At 37.8% G+C, this 19,467-nt stretch overlaps 1 protein-coding gene across 1 annotated transcript in view; it reads left to right on the top strand.

Annotated features, from left to right (window-relative positions):
* LOC108399616 (protein O-mannosyl-transferase TMTC3-like) overlaps positions 1–14,643 on the top strand; it is a 46,660-nt gene extending 32,017 nt beyond the window's left edge. The window contains 6 exon segments of the mRNA XM_073214272.1: positions 9,566–9,749; positions 9,752–9,841; positions 9,844–9,865; positions 11,684–11,910; positions 13,546–13,692; positions 13,695–14,643. Of these exon segments, the coding sequence (XP_073070373.1) occupies positions 9,566–9,749; positions 9,752–9,841; positions 9,844–9,865; positions 11,684–11,910; positions 13,546–13,692; positions 13,695–14,278 (1,254 nt within the window). The 3' untranslated portion in view covers positions 14,279–14,643.
* The last annotated feature ends 4,824 nt before the right edge of the window (positions 14,644–19,467 follow it).

Raw genomic sequence — 19,467 nt, 5'->3', positions numbered from 1 at the left:
CTTATAAGAACTTAGCTTTTGTGGTTGCATACATTTTCCTTGAGTATACACTGTAAATTCCACAATACATAATTGTATTTTTTGTATTAAACAATTATCTTTGAAAGAAATTTAATAAAATATCCTTTATATTAATCCAGAGTTCTGATTTCTAGTGTTCTTCATTTCTTTGTTAGGTTAGGATTTTCATCTGGTACTACTTTTCCTTATGACTGAAGGACTTTTCCTTAACACTTCTTGACATGTAGGTATGCTGGTGATGAATTCTTTTAGCTTTTGTACATGGAAATATTTTTACTTTGCCTTTGATTTTGAGAAGTATGTTCCTGAGTGCAGAATTCTACACTGACTGTTTTTCATTCAGTACTGTATAAATGTTGCTCTCCTATTTTCTGGCTTGCATTATTTTCAATGGAAAATCTTCTGTGATCCTTATCTTTATGTTTCTGTGGATAATGTCTTTTTCCTATGTCTGCTTTTAACATTTTCTCTTTATCATTGTTTTTATTTTTTTATATTGGAACATAATTGACAGATAACATTGTATTAGTTGGTATAAAGTGTAATGATTTGATATATGTATATTGAGAAATGATTACCACAGTAACTGTACTTGACATCCATAAACACATATAGTTAAAATATTTTCAGGTATGATGGTAACTTTTAAGATCTAATCTCTTAGCAACTTCCAAATATCCAATACAGTATTGTAAACTATAATCACCATGCTGTATATTATATCCCCAAGACTCGTAACTGGAAGTTTGGTTAAGGGTGGTCAAGTTACAAACTTCCACTGTTTCTTCTATTTTCATGTTTTTTGTGCTTATGTTAATTGAGTTTCTTAGAATTCTGTAGGTTTTATTTTATATAGATTCTGGAAAATTTTCAGCTGTTCTTGGAAATATTTTTCAAATTCTTTTCTCTCCCTGCTTCTTAAGGGACTCCAATTACATGGATATTAGGTTTCTTGAAGTTATTACACTGATGTTCTGTTTATTACTCTCCCAAAACTATTTTCACCCCATTTACATTTTGGATACTTTTTTTGCTACTGTTTTCAAGTTCACCAATCTTTTTTCTGCAATATCTAATGTGTCCTTAAATTCTTCTAGTTATTTTTCATCTCAGACATTGTTTTCATCTCTAGAAGTTCTGTGTGAGCCTTTTTTTTGTGTTCCATGTCCATACATGTTCTAGGGCTTTAATGTCCTTGTCTATTAATTTTATCATTTGTGTCATTTCTTTTCAGTTTAGATAGAATAATTTTTCTTCTCATAGTGGTATTTTCTTTTTCACATGCCGGGTGATTTTTTAATAGATGCCATATGTGAATTTTACCTTAAAATATTTTAAAACCTCGTTCTGTGATGCTTTTAAGTTACTTGAAAAATATTTCCTATTCTTATCTTGCTTTTAAGCTTTGTTTTTTGAGCCCAGCAGCATTTAGGATAGGGCTAATTTTGCTGCACTACTGATACAACTGTCTGACTGCTCTACCTGGTAGACTATGAATTATGAGGACATCCATTTTGGTTAATGAGGAACTGCTAATAATCCCAACTGTGTTTGCTACTTGGGAATTTTTATCTAATCCTTTTGAGAGATACTTTCCTAACTGTATCAGGTTTCCTAGGGCTGCTAAAACAAATTACCAGAAACTGGGTGTCTTAAAGTAGCAGAAATTTATTCTGTCACAGTGCTCAAGGCCAGAAGTCCAAAGCCAAGGTGTCAGGCACAGTTGGTTCCTTCTGAAGGCTCTTCCTTCTGGAGGTTCCATGCCTCTTTCCTAGCATCTGGTGGTTCCCACAATCTTTGGCAGCTTCATCATTCCAATCGCTCCATCTTTAACTGGCCTTCTTCCTTGTGTGTTTTCCTTTATTCTCGCCTCTTTGTATAAGGACACCAGTTATTAGATTTAGGTCCTATTAGTTCAGTATGACCTCATCTTAAATAATTTCACTAACAAAGACCCTATTTCCAAATTAGGTTTCATTTTGAGGTTCTGGGTAGACAAGAATTTTTGGGAGATGTGATTCAACCCACCGTACTGACCTTGGGTCTATCCTCACATGTACACGTTACCCGTTCTTACAGGACGGGGAACTGGAGAGAGACCCTGTACAGATCTCCTGCGTTCTCTTTTTCAACAGCTTCCTTCTCTCTGGTATTCCGCCCACAAACTCCAGCTCCCTGGGTTCCTAGGGCTCCCAGCTCCATCTTCTCAACTCAGGGTTACCACGAGGCTCTGCCAGGGTTCCTGCTCACAGCTCTGTAGACTAAAAAACTATTCAGGTACTAAACTCTTCAGTCTGGGCTCCCTTATTTGTTTTTCTTCTTTCAGGTATCACTGACCGTTTTGCCTGATGCTCAGTGTGTTAAAAAAAAGTTTATGTAACTTCTCCAGTTTTTTAGTTGTTTAAAGCCAAAAGCAAGTTATACTGAATTTTAACAATCTCTATGCATTTAGCATTGTTTTTGCGTTTCATCTTCTCACTAAAATTTAAAATGGAATTTACACTAGTTCCCTATTCAGTTTTATTTAAGTGACTAACGTTTCATGTAAGATTTGCTTTGCTTTGACATGTGCTTTTTCTCTGCAGTTCAGTTATTAAATCAGTTCTCCTATATATCCTAAATAGCTGAAGAGTGATTACAGTAAAAAAGAAAACTTTGAATTCAGTTCTCTTGGTTATTTTGAAAATTGACGCCCTGACTCTCAAGACTCAACTATTTTTCATATATGTAGATATTCAAATGTGAAAGTTTTTAAAGATACTACTTATTCAAATAGTATTCACTTTCTCTCAGTGATTTGATTAAAAGAAGACTGAGTCAAATAAGTGGTAGAGGATAGTTTTTCAATGACCTAGTCATTTTTAAAGTGAGAAATTGGGTTCTTAAAGGACTATACACTAATATAGCCAGTAGAATTTAGAACATAGCCTAAAGAAGTAGAAAATTAAAGCTGTTCGTTTGAAATACTTTAAAATAAATTATTTGACTTAGTGTGTAGGAAATAGATTAAATTAATAAAATGTACGTTTAATATATGATGTCCTGGGGAAATATAAGCTAGGATATAAGCTTATATTAATATATACTAGGATAAAGTAATATAAAATGTAACATAGGCCTATACAGTTAGTAACTCTACACTGGAAATTTGGTTTTTAGTTCCCTGGAAGTCTAAGTGAAGAGGAAAAGCTCGTGGGCGATAAGAGTATTCTCCATGACAAGAGCAAAACATAATAATTTTTTTCTAGGAGACATTCTTACTATGATTTAGTGCTGAAAGAAGCATCTCATGTAGAAAAACATTGGTGAGTGTTTTCAGAAGCATTCGTACAACACATACAACAATGAGTCTTACAAAATTTTTATTACTTTTAATGAGAAACCCATAATTTAATGAAACCACTTCTGCAGTGTGTCATAAAATTTTACGGTATGCATGTCTGATTTGTTCTAATAATACACTTGAAATAAATAACCTACTTACCCTTTATCAGTTTTTCATAAATATTATTCTTTTCAATTAGACATTTCATAAGGTTAGACAGTTTGAACTCTGGCAAGAATCTGAGGTATCCATAAAAAAATGTGTCATATTTAATGAGGTTATTGTTCAGTATTTTATTTATGTTATAAATTTTGTGTTTTTAAAACTGTCTTAGTTTAAATAACTTTATTTTTCATTCTTTATACAGGTTTGACAACCCAGATGCTGTAAGCCCAACTCCTACAAGGCAGTTTTTAACTTTTAACTACCTCCTTCCTTTGAATGCTTGGCTTCTATTATATCCTTCAGAGCTCTGCTGTGATTGGACCATGGGAACAATGCCACTTACAGAGTCATTTCTAGATATTCGAAAAGTTGCCGTATTTGCTTTCTTTTGCTTTTTGGGGGCTTTGGGAGTATTTAGTCTCAGATATCCTGGTGATTCCTCCAAGACTGTTTAAATGGTAAGAAACTTTCTTATTTTTGCAGATAATACGTATAGTTGATTAATTAAGAAACTGCCTTTAATTCATCACAAGCATCTTTCTTTATTCAACATCATCCTAACTTACAAACTTATTTTAGCTTATCCTAAAATTATATATCAGAATTGGGTATGCAGGCATAATTTGACATGTATATTCAGTGTAAAATTAAAAACTGATATGAATTTCCCTAATTCTGTAGGAACTCTGAAGTGATGAAGCATCCCTTCTGGCATCATTTTCTTATATTTATTTACTTTACCCAACTAACTTACACACTTTTTGCAGAAATGGATCATGTTACATGCTTTGTTTTCTTGGTACAGAGTATTGTATAAGATGCAGCTAGAAGTATATACCTTTTCAGTTCTCATTAGCAAAATTTTCATTATTCTCTGAGCTATTTCTTACTATGTTCAGTAAATGATTATTTGTAAAGTCATTTTATTGTTTTTCTGCAACCTGTTTCTTTGTAATTTTCTCACTCTCCTGTTACTTCTAACAGCAGTTCTGTTGCCTCTTGCTTTAAATTATTGAAGACAATAATACTCTTTAACATTTTCTTGAGCATTTATAGTATGCCAGAAAGTACACTGCAAATGTATTATTTCTGGCTGTAGCCACTAGGCTTAGTTATTCATCCAGTAAAAATGTTTCATTGCTGCCTGTGTACCAGGTAGCATTTTAGGCTCTGAGGTTATGATAAAAAGAAATATAAGGTCCCCGTTTCCAGAGAATTTGCATTCTAGAGAAATTTGAAGCTAATTGCTGAGGTGTAGAGAAGATCAAAAGAATATAGGGCTTGGGGGAAAGATTATATTTACTATTGTCTTTGGAATTTTAGGTGTCTTTGAAACATTATGGAGATTTGGAATAGCACTTTGTACCTAAAGGTCAAGAAGTCTGAGCTGCACATAGAAATTTGATTGATTGGTACGGAAATAGTAATTGAAACTAGGATGTGGATAAGAAGACCTATGGAGAGGTTATAGAGCAGCCTTTCTCCCCTGAGGTTTTTGTTACTCCCTCAAGATGGTAACTAACTAGTACCATTCTAGATGGATAGAATAGAGGTTAATTCATACACATAAGGAATGCCTGAGTATAATTGGTCTTAATTCTCCCTCAGAAAATAGTTGAAGGGGGTAAATAGAGTGGAAAGAGAAGAGGCCTATAATTATATCTTGAAAAACCATGTTTAGATGATGTGTAGAGGAGAATGGACTTGAATAGGAGATAGACCACATGCATAGAAAGGTATCAAAGTATTTCAAGAAAAAATGGAATGGTTAACACTAACAAATGCCATTGAGTACAAAAGTGAGATCAGTTGGATTTGACCGTTTATAGATGGTCAAGATTGGTCAAGATGGAGAAAAATAGTCAAGATTAAAAATAATCAACTTAAATTTATTTCAGTGGTGTGATTTGATTAGGAGATGAGAAAAGGAAGATTTCTAGTGTAGATGAGTCTATAGGGTAGTTTCACTTTGCATACTTCAAAGAATGAGAGACAAGCCTGAGTTTATTGCCCACCTAAGTAAGAAAGGACTGTGCCAGTCAAGCAGTGGCTTCAAGCACAACAAACTGCCGATCTTATGTAGCTGTTGGGGAAGTAAAAAGATCTGGAATTGACGGATCTTCAAATTTTGAAGCAGGTTGATGTGGGGTTAAGGGGAGATTGTTGATTTGTTGGCATTAAAAATCACTTTCATTGGAGTACTCAGTTGGCTGACTTGTAGAAGCAAGGGGATAACACTGATGGCTTTGGCTTGCATAAACATATTCATTGAGTTGAAATGTCGATTAAGTGGAGTTAAAACCAGCCACTTGTTGCCCTGACTACAAAAATCTTTTCCTTAAGGGTGTGGGAACTTGTTTTATACCCAAAGTATATAATGGATAGGTAAGGAAACTTGAAGATACATTGTCCAATGAGAATATTTTTTAGGAATACAGTTGATTAGAAAGTGGTTGAGTAAATGAAATAAGGGATGATAATACTGATATTTGTGAGGAGCAGAGGGGTATAGAGTTCAGGCTTGACCGGACTCACTTCTGTGTTACAAGAAGGAAGGAAATGAGCATGAATGTGGATGTTGGTAGGTTTAATAGCAGGGAATTGAAGGTACTCTTTAATGGCTTTGGTTTTCTCTTTATGTTTGGGCATGTGATCACCTGCTGAAAGTGACATGGGCCAAAAGTTTGAGAAAAATAGTCAAGATTAAAAATAAGGAGAGTGGAGTGAGCCTACCAAAGACCTAAGACTCTGGGCAGTCTTAAGGATCAATTTGAAGTTGGTGATCATGAATTTATAATGATATTATTAATCTATTCTGCTTTGGGACCATTTCTAAGAATGCTTTACTGCTCAAATAAATGCAAAACAGATATATTGTAGAATCATGTAGAACTCAGGTTCTGCCAAAAAAAAAAAAAATGGAGGGGTAGGTGAATTAAAGTTTTGGCCAGTACAATAAGGATTCGTACAATGTAACCTAAATAAAATATAGAGAATAGTGCCAATGAAATAAACATAGGCTTATATAAATTATATTTCATGTGTATAAAAAGGGGCAGTTGTGACCTTAGGTATAACTGTTTTAAGTATAGTTCTAAACATGTTATTTTTCTTATGATGATATTTTCTGAAGACCTCTGAAAGGGATAAGTAGTTTAGAGGAGGAGTATCTACCAAGTATACCAGGTACCATGTTAAGCACTTATTAACTAAGATGTCATATGTGTATCAACAATAAGTAAGTAGTTATTATTTAATAAGAAACAGAGTAACAAGGTTATTGAATAGTTCTCTTTATATTACATAGGAAGTAGGAAGTGAAGCATTTGTCTCCAAACTCTTTGCTCTTTCTAGTACCATTTTCCTTTTACAGAGAGTTTATACCACTGGAAGAAGGAAATTATGTTAATCATATTAACTAGACTGGCAAAAATTAATACAGAACATATTAGAACTTCTAAAATAAGTGAATCATTAGAGACAGTACTTATCCAAGAACCAGTAGATTTTTTGAGATTTTGCTTTTCTCATTGGGTAGCTTAGGCTTCAGTCAGTCCATCAAACATCTTTGAGTGAATTTAACACTTTCAATTCTTTCAATTTAAATTGCTTTACAGCAGCCGTGAATTTAATCGGGAATATGTTTTTTAAAAGAATGGCTGGTATCAAAAGGCAAGAAATAACAAGTGTTGGCAAGACTGTGGAGAAAACTATGGGTGGGAATGTAAATGGGTACACCCTCTGTGGAAAACAGTATAGAGATTCCTCAAAACTTAAAATAGAAATAATAGACAATTCAATGATTCTACTTCTGGGTATTTACCAAGGAAAGCAAAAACACTAATTTGAAAAGATATGTACACCCCTGTTTATTGCAACATTATTTACAGTAGTCAAAATATGGAAGCAACTTAAGTGTTCATTGATAGATGAATTGATAAGGAAGATGTATAACATATATATGAAGGAATATTACCTAGCCCTAAAAAAGAATGAAATCTTGCCATTTGCAACAGCATGGATGGACCTAGAGAGTATTATGCTAAGTGAAATAGATAAGTCATATGATTTCACTTATATGTGCAATCTAAAAAACAAATGAATAAACAGAACAAAAACAGAGTCGCAGATGTACAGAACAAAATGCTAGTTGCCGTGATGGAGGGGAGAGGGATGGGTGAAATAGGTGAAAAGGTTGAAGAGGTACAAACTTCCAATTGTAACATAAGTCATAGGTATGAAGTACAGCATAGGAAATGTAGTCATTAATATTATAATGACTTATAGTGACAGGTGATACCAATACTTACCTATAGTTACAGATGGTGAGCATTTTGTAATATGTAACTTTTGAGTCACTGTGTTGTACACCTGAAACTAATGTAATATTGTATGTTAACTACAAAGAAAAAGAAAAGGGCTACACGTTTAAAAACATCTCTGTTTCACAGCCAGCTATTTATTTTTATCAAGTACTTCCGGGAAATGGAAAGTGAATTATATACTCTTACTATTTTATTACCTTTTTTATTAAAGGGAAAACACTTAAATCTCAGACATATAAATTGATATCATACTGAACTGTTTGATGATAGTGTTTTTTAAAATTCAGTATTTCTTCATTACAAATCATCCATTTGTGATCCATTGGGAAAGTACTCTTTTTAGTGTATATACCTCTCTGCATTTAAATTTCACTAATAAAGCGTAATAAAAAGAAGACATTCTTTCCCCCTTGAACTGTTAGGAAACTCAAATTTATGAAGGTGAAAGAACAACTTACATAAATTTATTCGGTTAGATACATAAAACAAATCAGAGTAACAAAATATGGAAGCAGATGTCCATAGAAACAGAGGTCCTAATGTCAACCAGTTTCCTTCCTTCCACAGTTATTTGTGTGCTTGTTATTGGTGTCCTACCTTTTAAATGGTTTTATAATGTGAAAACCATATGCCATCCCATTTTCAAAATGGCAAAAAGAACCTAAGCATTTTTGTGATGTTTTATTTCAGTGTGCAGTGTTAAAATTTTAGAAATTCTTATAGAATAAAAGATTATTTAAAGGGGGCTGTTTTATTTTTATTATTTTCTAAGCCTCTGTTAAATGATTGTGACCCATCAATATTATGCAAAGTAATGCTAAGGTACAGAAGCAGTATTCTGCTATCTTGTGTGAAACATGCCTTATTTTGTTTCTTCAATTTTCAATATGAAGTGGTTACTTACATTAGTAAAATTATAAAAATCAGCAAGTTGGGTATATAAAAACTGTCAATGTCTTACTTTAGGTATATATATATATATTTTTTTGAGAGGGCATCTCTCATATTTATTGATCAAATGGTTGTTAACAACAATAAAATTCTGTATAGGGGGGTCAATGCTCAATGCACAATCATTAATCCATCTCAAGCCTAGTTCTCGTCAGTCTCCAATCTTCTGAAGCATAACGAACAAGTTCTTACATGGTGAACGAATTCTTACATAGTGAATAAGTTCTTACATGGTGAACAGTACAAGGGCATTCATCACAGAAACTTTCGGTTTTGATCACGCATTATGAACTATAAACAATCAGGTCAAATATGAATATTCATTTGATTTTTATATTTGATTTATATGTGGATCCCACATTTCTCCCTTTATTATTATTATTATTTTTATTTTTAGTAAAATGCTGAAGTGGCAGGTAGATGCAAGATAAAGGTAGAAAACATAGTTTAGTGTTGTAAGAGAGCAATTGTAGATGATCAGGTGTGTGCCTGTAGACTATGTGCTAATCCGAGCTAGACAACGGCCTTAAAACATCCACGGATGCAGAAGCTTTCTCTCAAAACGGGGGGGGGGGGGGGGGGGCGGGGAGGTTCTAAGCTTCACCACTGTTGTTCCCCAATTTCTCACCTGATGGCCCCCCTGCAACTGTGCCTGTCTTAGGTTGTTCCTCCCTTGAGGAATCTTACCCGTCTCTGGCTAACCAGTCATCTTCCGGGGCCATACAGGAAATGTAAAGTTGGTAAGTGAGAGAGAAGCCATATTGTTTGAAAAGGTTAGCTTTTTACTTCTTTGCAGATTTGTAGCATAATCTTTTTATGTTCTATTTTTATTTTAAGCAAGCAACCAGGAATACTTATTTTTTACTTAAATTTGGTACTTGAAGCATCAAATTATGAAAATGCCTTTTCTTCTGAACAGATTATTCCTGGTAAAAAATATGCAGCCAGAATTGCCCCTAACCACCTATCAATCTGGCCAACCTGATCCGAGCAAATGAGTCCCGACTGGAAGAAGCAGATCAGCTGTATTGACAAGCGATGAGCATGAGGCCAGACTTAAGCAAGCTTACATTAGCAGGTATTGTAGTTCACTTTAGGCTATGATTATAGGAGCTTGAAGCTGCATCTATCTGCATAAAATTTTGACTATCTTAACCAAGTTGGTTTTCTTTTTTCTTTTAGTAGTCTTAATTGGCAACCAAGAGCATAGAAACTTAGCCTGTTTTAGACTACCAGTCAATTTAGTTGATTTAATTTGAAATTGATAAGGGAGTCCATAACTTAAAAATATTTGTTTCCTAAATCTGAATTTATATTTACATTGTAGACTTTATGTTTAATGGTATATTTTTACCTTTGAAAGTCCTAAAAAATTTGAAGTAAATACACAAAAATATAAGATTTTTGTTAGGACTAAATCACTGTTTATTGGATTATAGTTCACACCTTAATATAACTCAGATTCTAAATGAAAGAAAAGGTAGGTCTTTCTTAGTTTCATTTGCTCCTCATCACCAAATTCATTTTTACTTAAGACACCTGAAATATAACATTTTATAATAATTACTTACAATACCCAACTCTCAAGAGCTTTCTTAAGTAAATACTGAGAATTGACTGGTAATTGATGCCTTTACCACAAAGAAATTTTTCAGTTGTCAGTAAAAAAAATTTTGGCATCACATGTTAGAAATTGATATGCTTTCCCATGTAAGTGTTATCATTCATTATTATACTTGAGGAAAATTATATGTTAAACTTTGTTTTTTAACTTGGCTCAGAAACCTAATAATAGTTTATAACATTATACCTATGAGTAAAATGTATTCAGAATTTGTTAAGTTTTTGAAATAAAAATCTCTTCCTAAGTTGGAAGCTGTCTTTGTTTCTCCTTACCAAGCAATTGTTGAAACTTGCTAAATTTAGTGGGATTACATTTATAAATAAAACCTGTCATTTTAACCTATAAAGAATTATTCGACAGTCTCTGCCTTAAGAAAATAATATTTTGGACCAGCACTCATTCTAGAAGTTGGTTTAATTGAGAATATTAATAGTTCTTTCATTTCATTCCTATACTGATACTTTAGGAAATAATAGTATCATAAGAAAAGTTATTCTTATATTGCTACTTAAATTAATTTGTCCATATGTACTAGAGAAAAATGACTTTCATAAGTTCTCTAACATAAAATAGAACCATATTAGAAAGATTTGTAATGTTTTTTAATTGTGATGCTCAGTTCCAAATGTGTTTCTCAAAAGTACCTGCAGATGGCACTAGTGCATTCCCACCCAACCTGATCAGCTTTTTAAATTCTTTTTTGTTTGTTTTAATGAATGGTGATTTTATAAGAATATATTAAATAAGACTAAGTTAATATAAGAAGAGATAAAAATTTTCAAACGTTCTGCTTTTTGTGTAGTGAGACTTGTAACATAGATTTGAATACTGGAATTTCCCCATCACTACTACTGTATTTATTATTTTCCTTCTTCAGATGCTATTACTTCATCTCCTGACAAATCGATCTCCCACTCTGGTTGACATTAGTTTTCTGAGCTAGTCTAGTCCTTTTAAGAAATATTTAAAGAATGTATTTTCTCTCCCCGTTTCTCGGATAACTCCCCACATCCTACCCTCTAAAGTTAGGCATGCTTTTTCCTTTAATATTGGAAACCTATCAAGCCAAATTTGCTAAACCATTGAGTTGAGGTTGAGGACAGCTTCAGGTACTTATTATGTTTGAAAGAAAACTTAAAGAGCCTAACTTTAAAGGAAAAAGGAAAGCTCTGAATGTGTGGGAAAACCTTAATACTAAATAAATAAAAAAATAATATCTACAAACTGACACGGTGGTGTTGTAAGTAAATCTTGTGTTTGATTTTTCCACAGAGGAGAATTGCTTTTAAAAATGAATAAGCCTCTTAAAGCAAAAGAAGCATATCTTAAAGCACTAGAGCTGAATAGAAGTAATGCAGATCTTTGGTACAACTTGGCGATTGTTCATATTGAACTTAAAGAACCAAATGAAGCCCTAAAAAACTTTAATCATGCTTTAGAACTAAATCCAAAGTATAAGCTAGCATTATTTAATTCTGCTATATTAATGCAAGAATCAGGTATGTTTTCTCAAAAATTTCTATATTTAAACATATTGTAGTTTGAAATGCAATAAAAGTTTATACTACATGTAGCAAGTCTTTTATGAGTGGACAGTTTATATCAAATGCATAAATGATTTATATGAAAATATTTAAAATCCTTGGAGTAAACTTTTCAAGTAGGGTGCACTAACATATATGACATTATTAATTCTTAGTTCTTCTGATAATATGTTAAGGCTGATTTGTCAGGCAGTCTGTTAAGTAAGCAATGCCTTTCTAATCTATTTTGGGATTTTACACATGGAAATATATAATCTCTTAAATATAAATAGTATGCTGGCCAAGTAATCTGAACTTGTAAAATTATTTTACATAATTATTCCTAGGGAGCCAAGAATATTATATGTTTTAGAAAAGTTTGTGTTTTGTATTCTCTTGATTTATAAGACCAAATAATTTGGTACCATTTTATATCCAGTTTACTATTTTCTGAGATATTATTTTAATTTCCTATAATGTAGCAAAAGTAATTTATTCTTCACAATAAATCAAGATATTTGATATATAGGAATTTTAGTACTACTTCAGAAAGCAGTGTGTATAATTTATAATCTTAATTTTTATGTTTGGAAAAATCTCCATATTTACATTTTTAAATTAATTCTTTAAATTATATTATTTTAGAGCTAAAGAGGACCTTTGAATTTACTTTTGCCCATCTTCTGTTTAGTAGATTGTAGAGTAAGGACCAGATTGATCTAAAATCCAGCATAACGTCATATGGCTAATTTACTAACTAGTCCAAGATAAGAACTTAAGCCTACTGATTTATTCTGAAATTTTCTTCATTCATTATATTGTCAAATTAAAGAATAGAGGGAGATGTTCATGCCTGGTATTCAAAAAAAGAAATTTAGAGAGAAACTAATATTTTTGTAAGGTTAGCTAATGCTAATCATGAAATTGTCCAACACAAGATTGCTCCATAAGGGATGTAATTGTAGAACTTAAATGTCTTTGTATTTATTTGTAATAGAACTGTTTCATGACTATTTGTTTCCTAAATCTTAATTTATATTTACATTGTAAGCTTTATGTTGAATGGTTTATTTGTACCTTTAAAAGTCCTAAAAAATTGAAGTAATGTAGAAAAAAGTCTGATTTTGTAAGACTGAAACATTTTGTTTATACAATAGTTACTATTAGAGCCTTTTTATATGTCTCATGTAATACTTAGAAAAATCAGTAGGATAACCTAGAGAAGTTAAATAACTTGTTCAGTGCATAAAGTCAAGATTGAATACATCTTTGTTGGCAAATCCCTTGCCTCTTCCTCTTGATTGTCTTTTCTTCTGCTGCTGCTCTCAGATTCTATACCATAAGGAGATGCTTCTCTTTTGGTGTTTGAGCAATTCTTACTGCTTTAAAGGAAAGGAAATGAGCTATCATCTCAGTGTTTCAGACATTATCTTTCTCATGAAAAACTTCATGGTTTTTGCTTTGTGCTTTTGGATTTAGATACAGCAGTTAGTTGTTCTGATGCTGTCTCTGTAAACTAGATAAACACAGATAAAGTGGCTTTGTTCCTCAGACTTAGTTCACTTGCTAACAATACAAATTTTTTTTTCTTTTTGAAAAAACTATTTTTAGGTGAGGTTAAACTCAGACCTGAAGCTAGGAAACGACTTCTAAGCTATATAAATGAAGAGCCACAAGATGCTAATTGTTATTTCAACTTGGGAATGCTTGCCATGGATGACAAAAAGGACACTGAAGCAGAGATGTGGATGAAGAAAGCCATAAATTGCAAGCCGACTTCAGAAGTGCTTTGTTTAATCTGGCTCTCCTGTATTCTCAGACTACAAAAGAATTAATGGCTTTGCCAGTTTTGGAAGAGTTACTCAGATACTATCCTGATCATATTAAGGGTCTCATTTTAAAAGACATTCTTATGAATCAAAAGAAAGATATTCTTGAAGCAAAAAAATGTTTTGAAAAGATTTTGGAGATGGATCCAAGCAATATGCAGGGAAAACACAATCTTTGTGTTGTTTATTTTGAAGAGAAGGACTTATTAAAAGCTGAAAGATGCCTGGTTGAAACACTGGCATTAGCACCACATGAAGAATATATTCAGCGCCATTTGAATATAGTCAGGGATAAAATTTCCTCATGTAGTTTTGTAGAACAGCCAATATTGCCAGCTGGTAAGACTTCAGGTGTAGAAGGAGAAAAAATTCCAACTGAAAATGGAGACGATACCAGAAGTGAACCTGCACAGATAATAAAAACAAGTGATAAAAGTCAGTCTCAATCCAACAAACAATTAGGAAAAAATACAAAGAGATCACTCACAAAACAGCTGAAGGGTCCCCACCAGTAAGATGGCAAACTTCCAGCTTCTCTTCGGGGTCCTCAGTTCCCGCCGGCGCCACCTGAAGCCCAATCACCTCTCACCCCCCTCCCAATCCCAGCACCTAGCCAACAGCCACCAGCCCCGTAGAAGTGACACCTCAATCAATTCATGCCCCCTCCTATATAACCCAGCACCTTTCCCTAATAAAGCGGAACTCTCCGGTGAATTGCTGCTATGTGTCGCTCCTTTCCTTTCATTGGTGCCGAAACCCGGGAGACGGGACACCCCAACTGGGCCCCGTCTTCCCCCGACACCAGCAGCAGCTTGCCCTCGTCCTCTTTTTCCGGCGCTGGCTCATCACACTCACCACTCCTCTCTGGCCTTTAGGTAAGTTTTCCCCCCGGAGTGGGCCACTCTTCCCCGAGCTATCGCAGTGCCATTGACCGTGATCGTCCGGCAAGGCCCTGATGCTCGGGGATGAGGAGGGAACGCTCCCCGCCTCAGGCCTTCATGGCTGCAGCGGACCCTCAGGCCCCTCCTCCAAAAGCCATAAATCCCCGCCTCAAGCCTTTACGGCTGCGGCGGACGCTCAGGCCCCTCCTCCGACAGTCATAAACGCATTCACCATCCCTTCCATCAGTGCTGAAAGTTTTTAAGCAAAATTTCCCTGGGGTGGGCCACTCTTCCCCGAGCTATCGCAGTGCCATTGACCGTGATAGTCTGGCAAGGCCCTGACGCTTGGGGATGAGGAGGGAACGCCCCCCGCCTCAGGCCTTCACAGCTGCGGCGGACCCTCAGGCCCCTCCCCAAACAGCCATAAATCCCCGCCTCAAGCCTTTACGGCTGCGGCGGACCCTCAGGCCCCTCCCCAAACAGCCATAAATCCCCGCCTCAGGCCTTCACGACTGCGGCCGACTCTCAGGCACCCCCCTCCAACAGCCATAAACGAGGTGACTCCTTTGTGGATGAGAACGCTCCCTTTCCCCCCCTCCTCCTTCTGCTCCATCTGCCGAAAACGCCTAGCGCTAGGTACCTCATGACTCCGGCACTCTGCCTTCTTAGGAAAGTCTGGGTGACGACCCACACTTCCCAAGAAATTCTGACTTGTATACGAGTTTCCGCAGACCACCAAGGATCATCGGGGACGCCCTTTGTCTCCTTGTGGTCTGCTTCCAGTCCGAGGATCTCCGTTCGTCTTCTCCTGTTTGTCTCCTTCTCTGTCCTTTAGCCATGGGAGCCTCCTAATCCCTCCCTGAAAGTTCACCTCTTGAATGCCTGCTTAAGCATCTGGCTACCCTCTCCCTGATGCCTGATATAAAACCAAAACTTCTCCGTAAATATTGCTCCCAAGATTGGCCTACATACCCCCTAGACAATAAAAACCAATGGCCTGCAGGGGGAACTCTTGATCCTAACATCACTCGCGATCTTTTTAACTACTGCCAGCGCCTGAAAAAATGGAAGGAGATTCCCTATATCGAAGCTTTCCGCCTCCTCCTCTCCCCGCCCCCTCCCAAGTTCTCCTAGCCTGCAAGCCGCCGCCCCCGCAGAAGCCTCCCGTTCACTCCCTTCCCCTTCTTCTCTTACAACAGCCCTTCTCCCTTCCTCCCCAACCATCTCCTCCCCCATCTCACCTCCTCCACCTTCATTCCCTGCAGATTAAGCCTGAGCCTTTCAGCCACCCTTTAACTAGGTCCCAAGAGCCTCCTCCGTCTTTGCCCTCATCACCTGTTTCTCCCCTGTTAGGGACCGCCTTTGTCTTCTCACATGTTTGTAGGGAGAATGGGAAAGCACCTTCCCCCATGTCTGAACACAGCATGGGAAAGCACAAGCTAGAGAACAACCGGTGCAGTCCTTAGAAGTTATCTGTCCACAAAAACATATCTTGCCAAGACTCCTCACTCTGAAAATAGGGAGACCTTGAAGATGTGTAGAAACACCGCCCCTGCTTCTAAATATGCCCTTCCCCCACTTGCAGATGTGGCAGGAATGGAGAACAAAGAACATTCTGTTTACGTATTCCATAAGCAATTAACTAGAGCCCTGCTGCAGCTCAGTTAGTAGAGCATGGGACTCTTAATTCAGAGTCATGAGTTCGAGCCCAACTAGAGCAGCAGAAGTAAGCAGCTGAGCTGCTAGCTGGTGACATGTGGGTCCGATTCTATCTTTCTTTATTTTCTTTGACCCCCTTCTGCACTTCAGGACCTGCTCGACTAGGCGCGGCTAGACCGCGTCACTCCCCCACAGACTGAGCCAGAACCCTTCAGTCCCCCTCAGACTCAGTCCCGAGAGCCTCCCAAAATTATCGCCCCCCTCCGGGAGGTAGCAGGATCCGAAGGCAGCGTGCGCGTTCACATCCCTTTCTCAAGAGATTTAGCCCAACTAGAGAAACGCCTAAGTTCCTTTTCCACTGATCCCATGACCTACATCAGGGAGTTTCAATAGACCCTCCAGTCTTACAGCCTCACACATCATGACATTTTCATGCTCCTGGCCAATACTCTCCTCCCTGAAGAGCGTAGATGAGTTTAGGACTTCGCCCAAATGCAGGCTACTGAAACCCACAGGACTGACCCCACCTATCCCCCTGGCCCCACTGCTGTCCCCGAACAAGACCTACACTGAAATTATAACACCGCCATGAGTCTCCGCTCTCGAGATATTTTTGCCTCCTGCTTAATAGCAGGTCTGAAAAAGGGCAGCTTGTAAAGTAGTCAATTTTCAAAAGCTCCAAGACATAATTCAAAAGAGAGATGAAATCCCCTCCGAGTTCTTAGACTCACTCAAGCCCTATTACAGTATACCAGCCTGGACCCAGAAACACCTGAAGGAAGACATGTCCTTATGACATACTTCCTAGCTCAAGGCTACCCCGACATTAAAGCTAAACTCAAAAAGTTAGAACAGGGCCCCGCTACCCCACAGACTGAGATCCTAACAGTGGCCTTTAAAGTCTTCCATAAGCGGGAGGAGGAGAAAGAATGCCGTAAACAAAAGGCTGATCAGGCCAATTTCCAGATGTTGGCCCAGCTGATAAAACCACAACCTGGGCGCCCCTCTACAAACAAGCCCCCCCAAGAGCTTGTTTCAAGTGCAGAAAAGAGGGACATTGGTCAAGGGCGTGCCCCTCCCCCAGATCTCCTACCACCCCATGCCCCAGATGCCACAAAAAGGGCCACTGGGGGTCTGATTGCCCAACCACCGGAAGGGGAGGCTGGACGAACAACCCCCATCCTAAGCCCGCCATAGTGGGGCTGGCAGAAGAAGATTGATGGGGCCCGGGGGCTTCTCGCCTGACCATTTCCATCACCAAACAGGAGCCCAGGGTTACTTTAACAGTAGACGGTCACCCCATCTCCTTCCTCCTAGATACAGGAGCCACCTTCTCAGTCTTGTGAGAATACTGGGGCCCTACCACACCAGCCATTACTCCTATAGTCAGAGTAGGAGGTAAACAGATTTTCCCATTAAACCCCTCACCCACCCTTTTATGCACAATCCAAGACAATCCCATACCTTTCTCCCACTCCTTCCTGGTTATGCCCCAATGTCCCATCCCTTTACTAAGACGAGACATTCTTTCCCTCCTCCACGTTTCCATAACTATATCCACTCCCACAGCCCCCAGTACTCCCTTTCTGATGGCCCTCATAGCCGACGACCCCCCTCTACCCAATGAAAGCTCCGGTTCTGCCCTCATACACCCTGTAAATCCCAAAGTTTGGGACATTACAAGCCCCTCTGTGGCCCTATGTCCCCCTGCCTCTATCAAATTATGTGACCCCTCTCAGTATATCTGTCAGGCCCAATACCCCCTAACCACTTCAGCCGTCATAAGCCTCCAACCCATCATTCAAGCAGACCCACTCACTCCCCATTTAATACCTCCATATTAGCTGTTAAAAAAACCAACAGATCTTTCCGCCTTGTCCAAGACCTTCGCCTCATCAACATAGCCATTGTCCCTATCCATCCCTTAGTTCCATGTCCATCAGCCTCAGCATCCCACCTCTCAGTCCTAGATCTCAAAGACATACCCCCATATTAGCTGTTAAAAAAACCAACGGATCTTGCCGCCTTGTCCAAGACCTTCGCCTCATCAACATAGCCATTGTCCCTATCCATCCCTTAGTTCCAAATACATACAGCCTCAGCATCCCACCTCTCAGTCCTAGATCTCAAAGACATACCCCCATATTAACTGTTAAAAAAACCAACGGATCTTGCCGCCTTGTCCAAGACCTTCGCCTCATCAACATAGCCATTGTCCCTATCCATCCCTTAGTTCCAAATCCATACAGCCTCAGCATCCCACTTCTCAGTCCTAGATCTCAAAGACATACCCCCATATTAGCTGTTAAAAAAACCAACGGATCTTGCTGCCTTGTCCAAGACCTTCGCCTCATCAACATAGCCATTGTCCCTATCCATCCCTTAGTTCCAAATCCATACAGCCTCAGCATCCCACTTCTCAGTCCTAGATCTCAAAGACCCATTTTTCTATCCCTCTAGACCCCTGCTCCCAAGATTTTTTCATCTTCACCTGGACGGACCCATACACAAGACATTCTAAACAACTCACTTGGTCAGTTTTGCCACAAAGCTTCCGAGATAGTCCCCATATTTTTAGACAGGTCCTAGCTCAGGACCTCAAACAGTTTCATCATGATCACTCCAAGTCCACCTTATAATACATAGACAATCTACTATTCAGTCTCTCATGGGAACAGTCTCAACTTGACACTGCCTCCCTACTTAACCTTCTAGCTTCCAGAAGTTACCGAGTATCCCCCGTCAAAGCTCAAATCTCTTCCCCTCCTATCACTTACCTCAGATTCCTTCTATCTCAACAAAGAAAGTCCATTACCTTAGACAGAAAATGGCTCCTCTCTGACCTGCCCATTCCCAAAACCAAGACAAAAATCCTTTCCTTTCTAGGCCCTTTCTAAGCCTAGCTAGATATTTTAGAACGTAGATCCCTAACTTCTCCCTGTACCCTGTTGGCAATACCCCTATACAACCTCAGCAAGAGCCCCCCTAAAAACTATTATCCTCCTCACCCCGACACTCCTTCATTAAGCTCTGTCAAGCCCTTGTGGAAGCCCCAGCTCTCCATCTTCCTGATTTGTCGAAGCCCCTCTCATTATACATTCATGAGAGGTCCAGTCAAGCTCTAAGAGTCCTGGGCCAATATTATGGCCCATCCTTTGCCCCCC

This window comes from Manis javanica, chromosome 10 (assembly GCF_040802235.1).
Source record: "Manis javanica isolate MJ-LG chromosome 10, MJ_LKY, whole genome shotgun sequence".
Lineage (NCBI taxonomy): Eukaryota > Metazoa > Chordata > Mammalia > Pholidota > Manidae > Manis > Manis javanica.
Note: the sequence above shows the minus strand (reverse complement) of the source record. Positions and strands in the feature narration are given on the sequence as shown.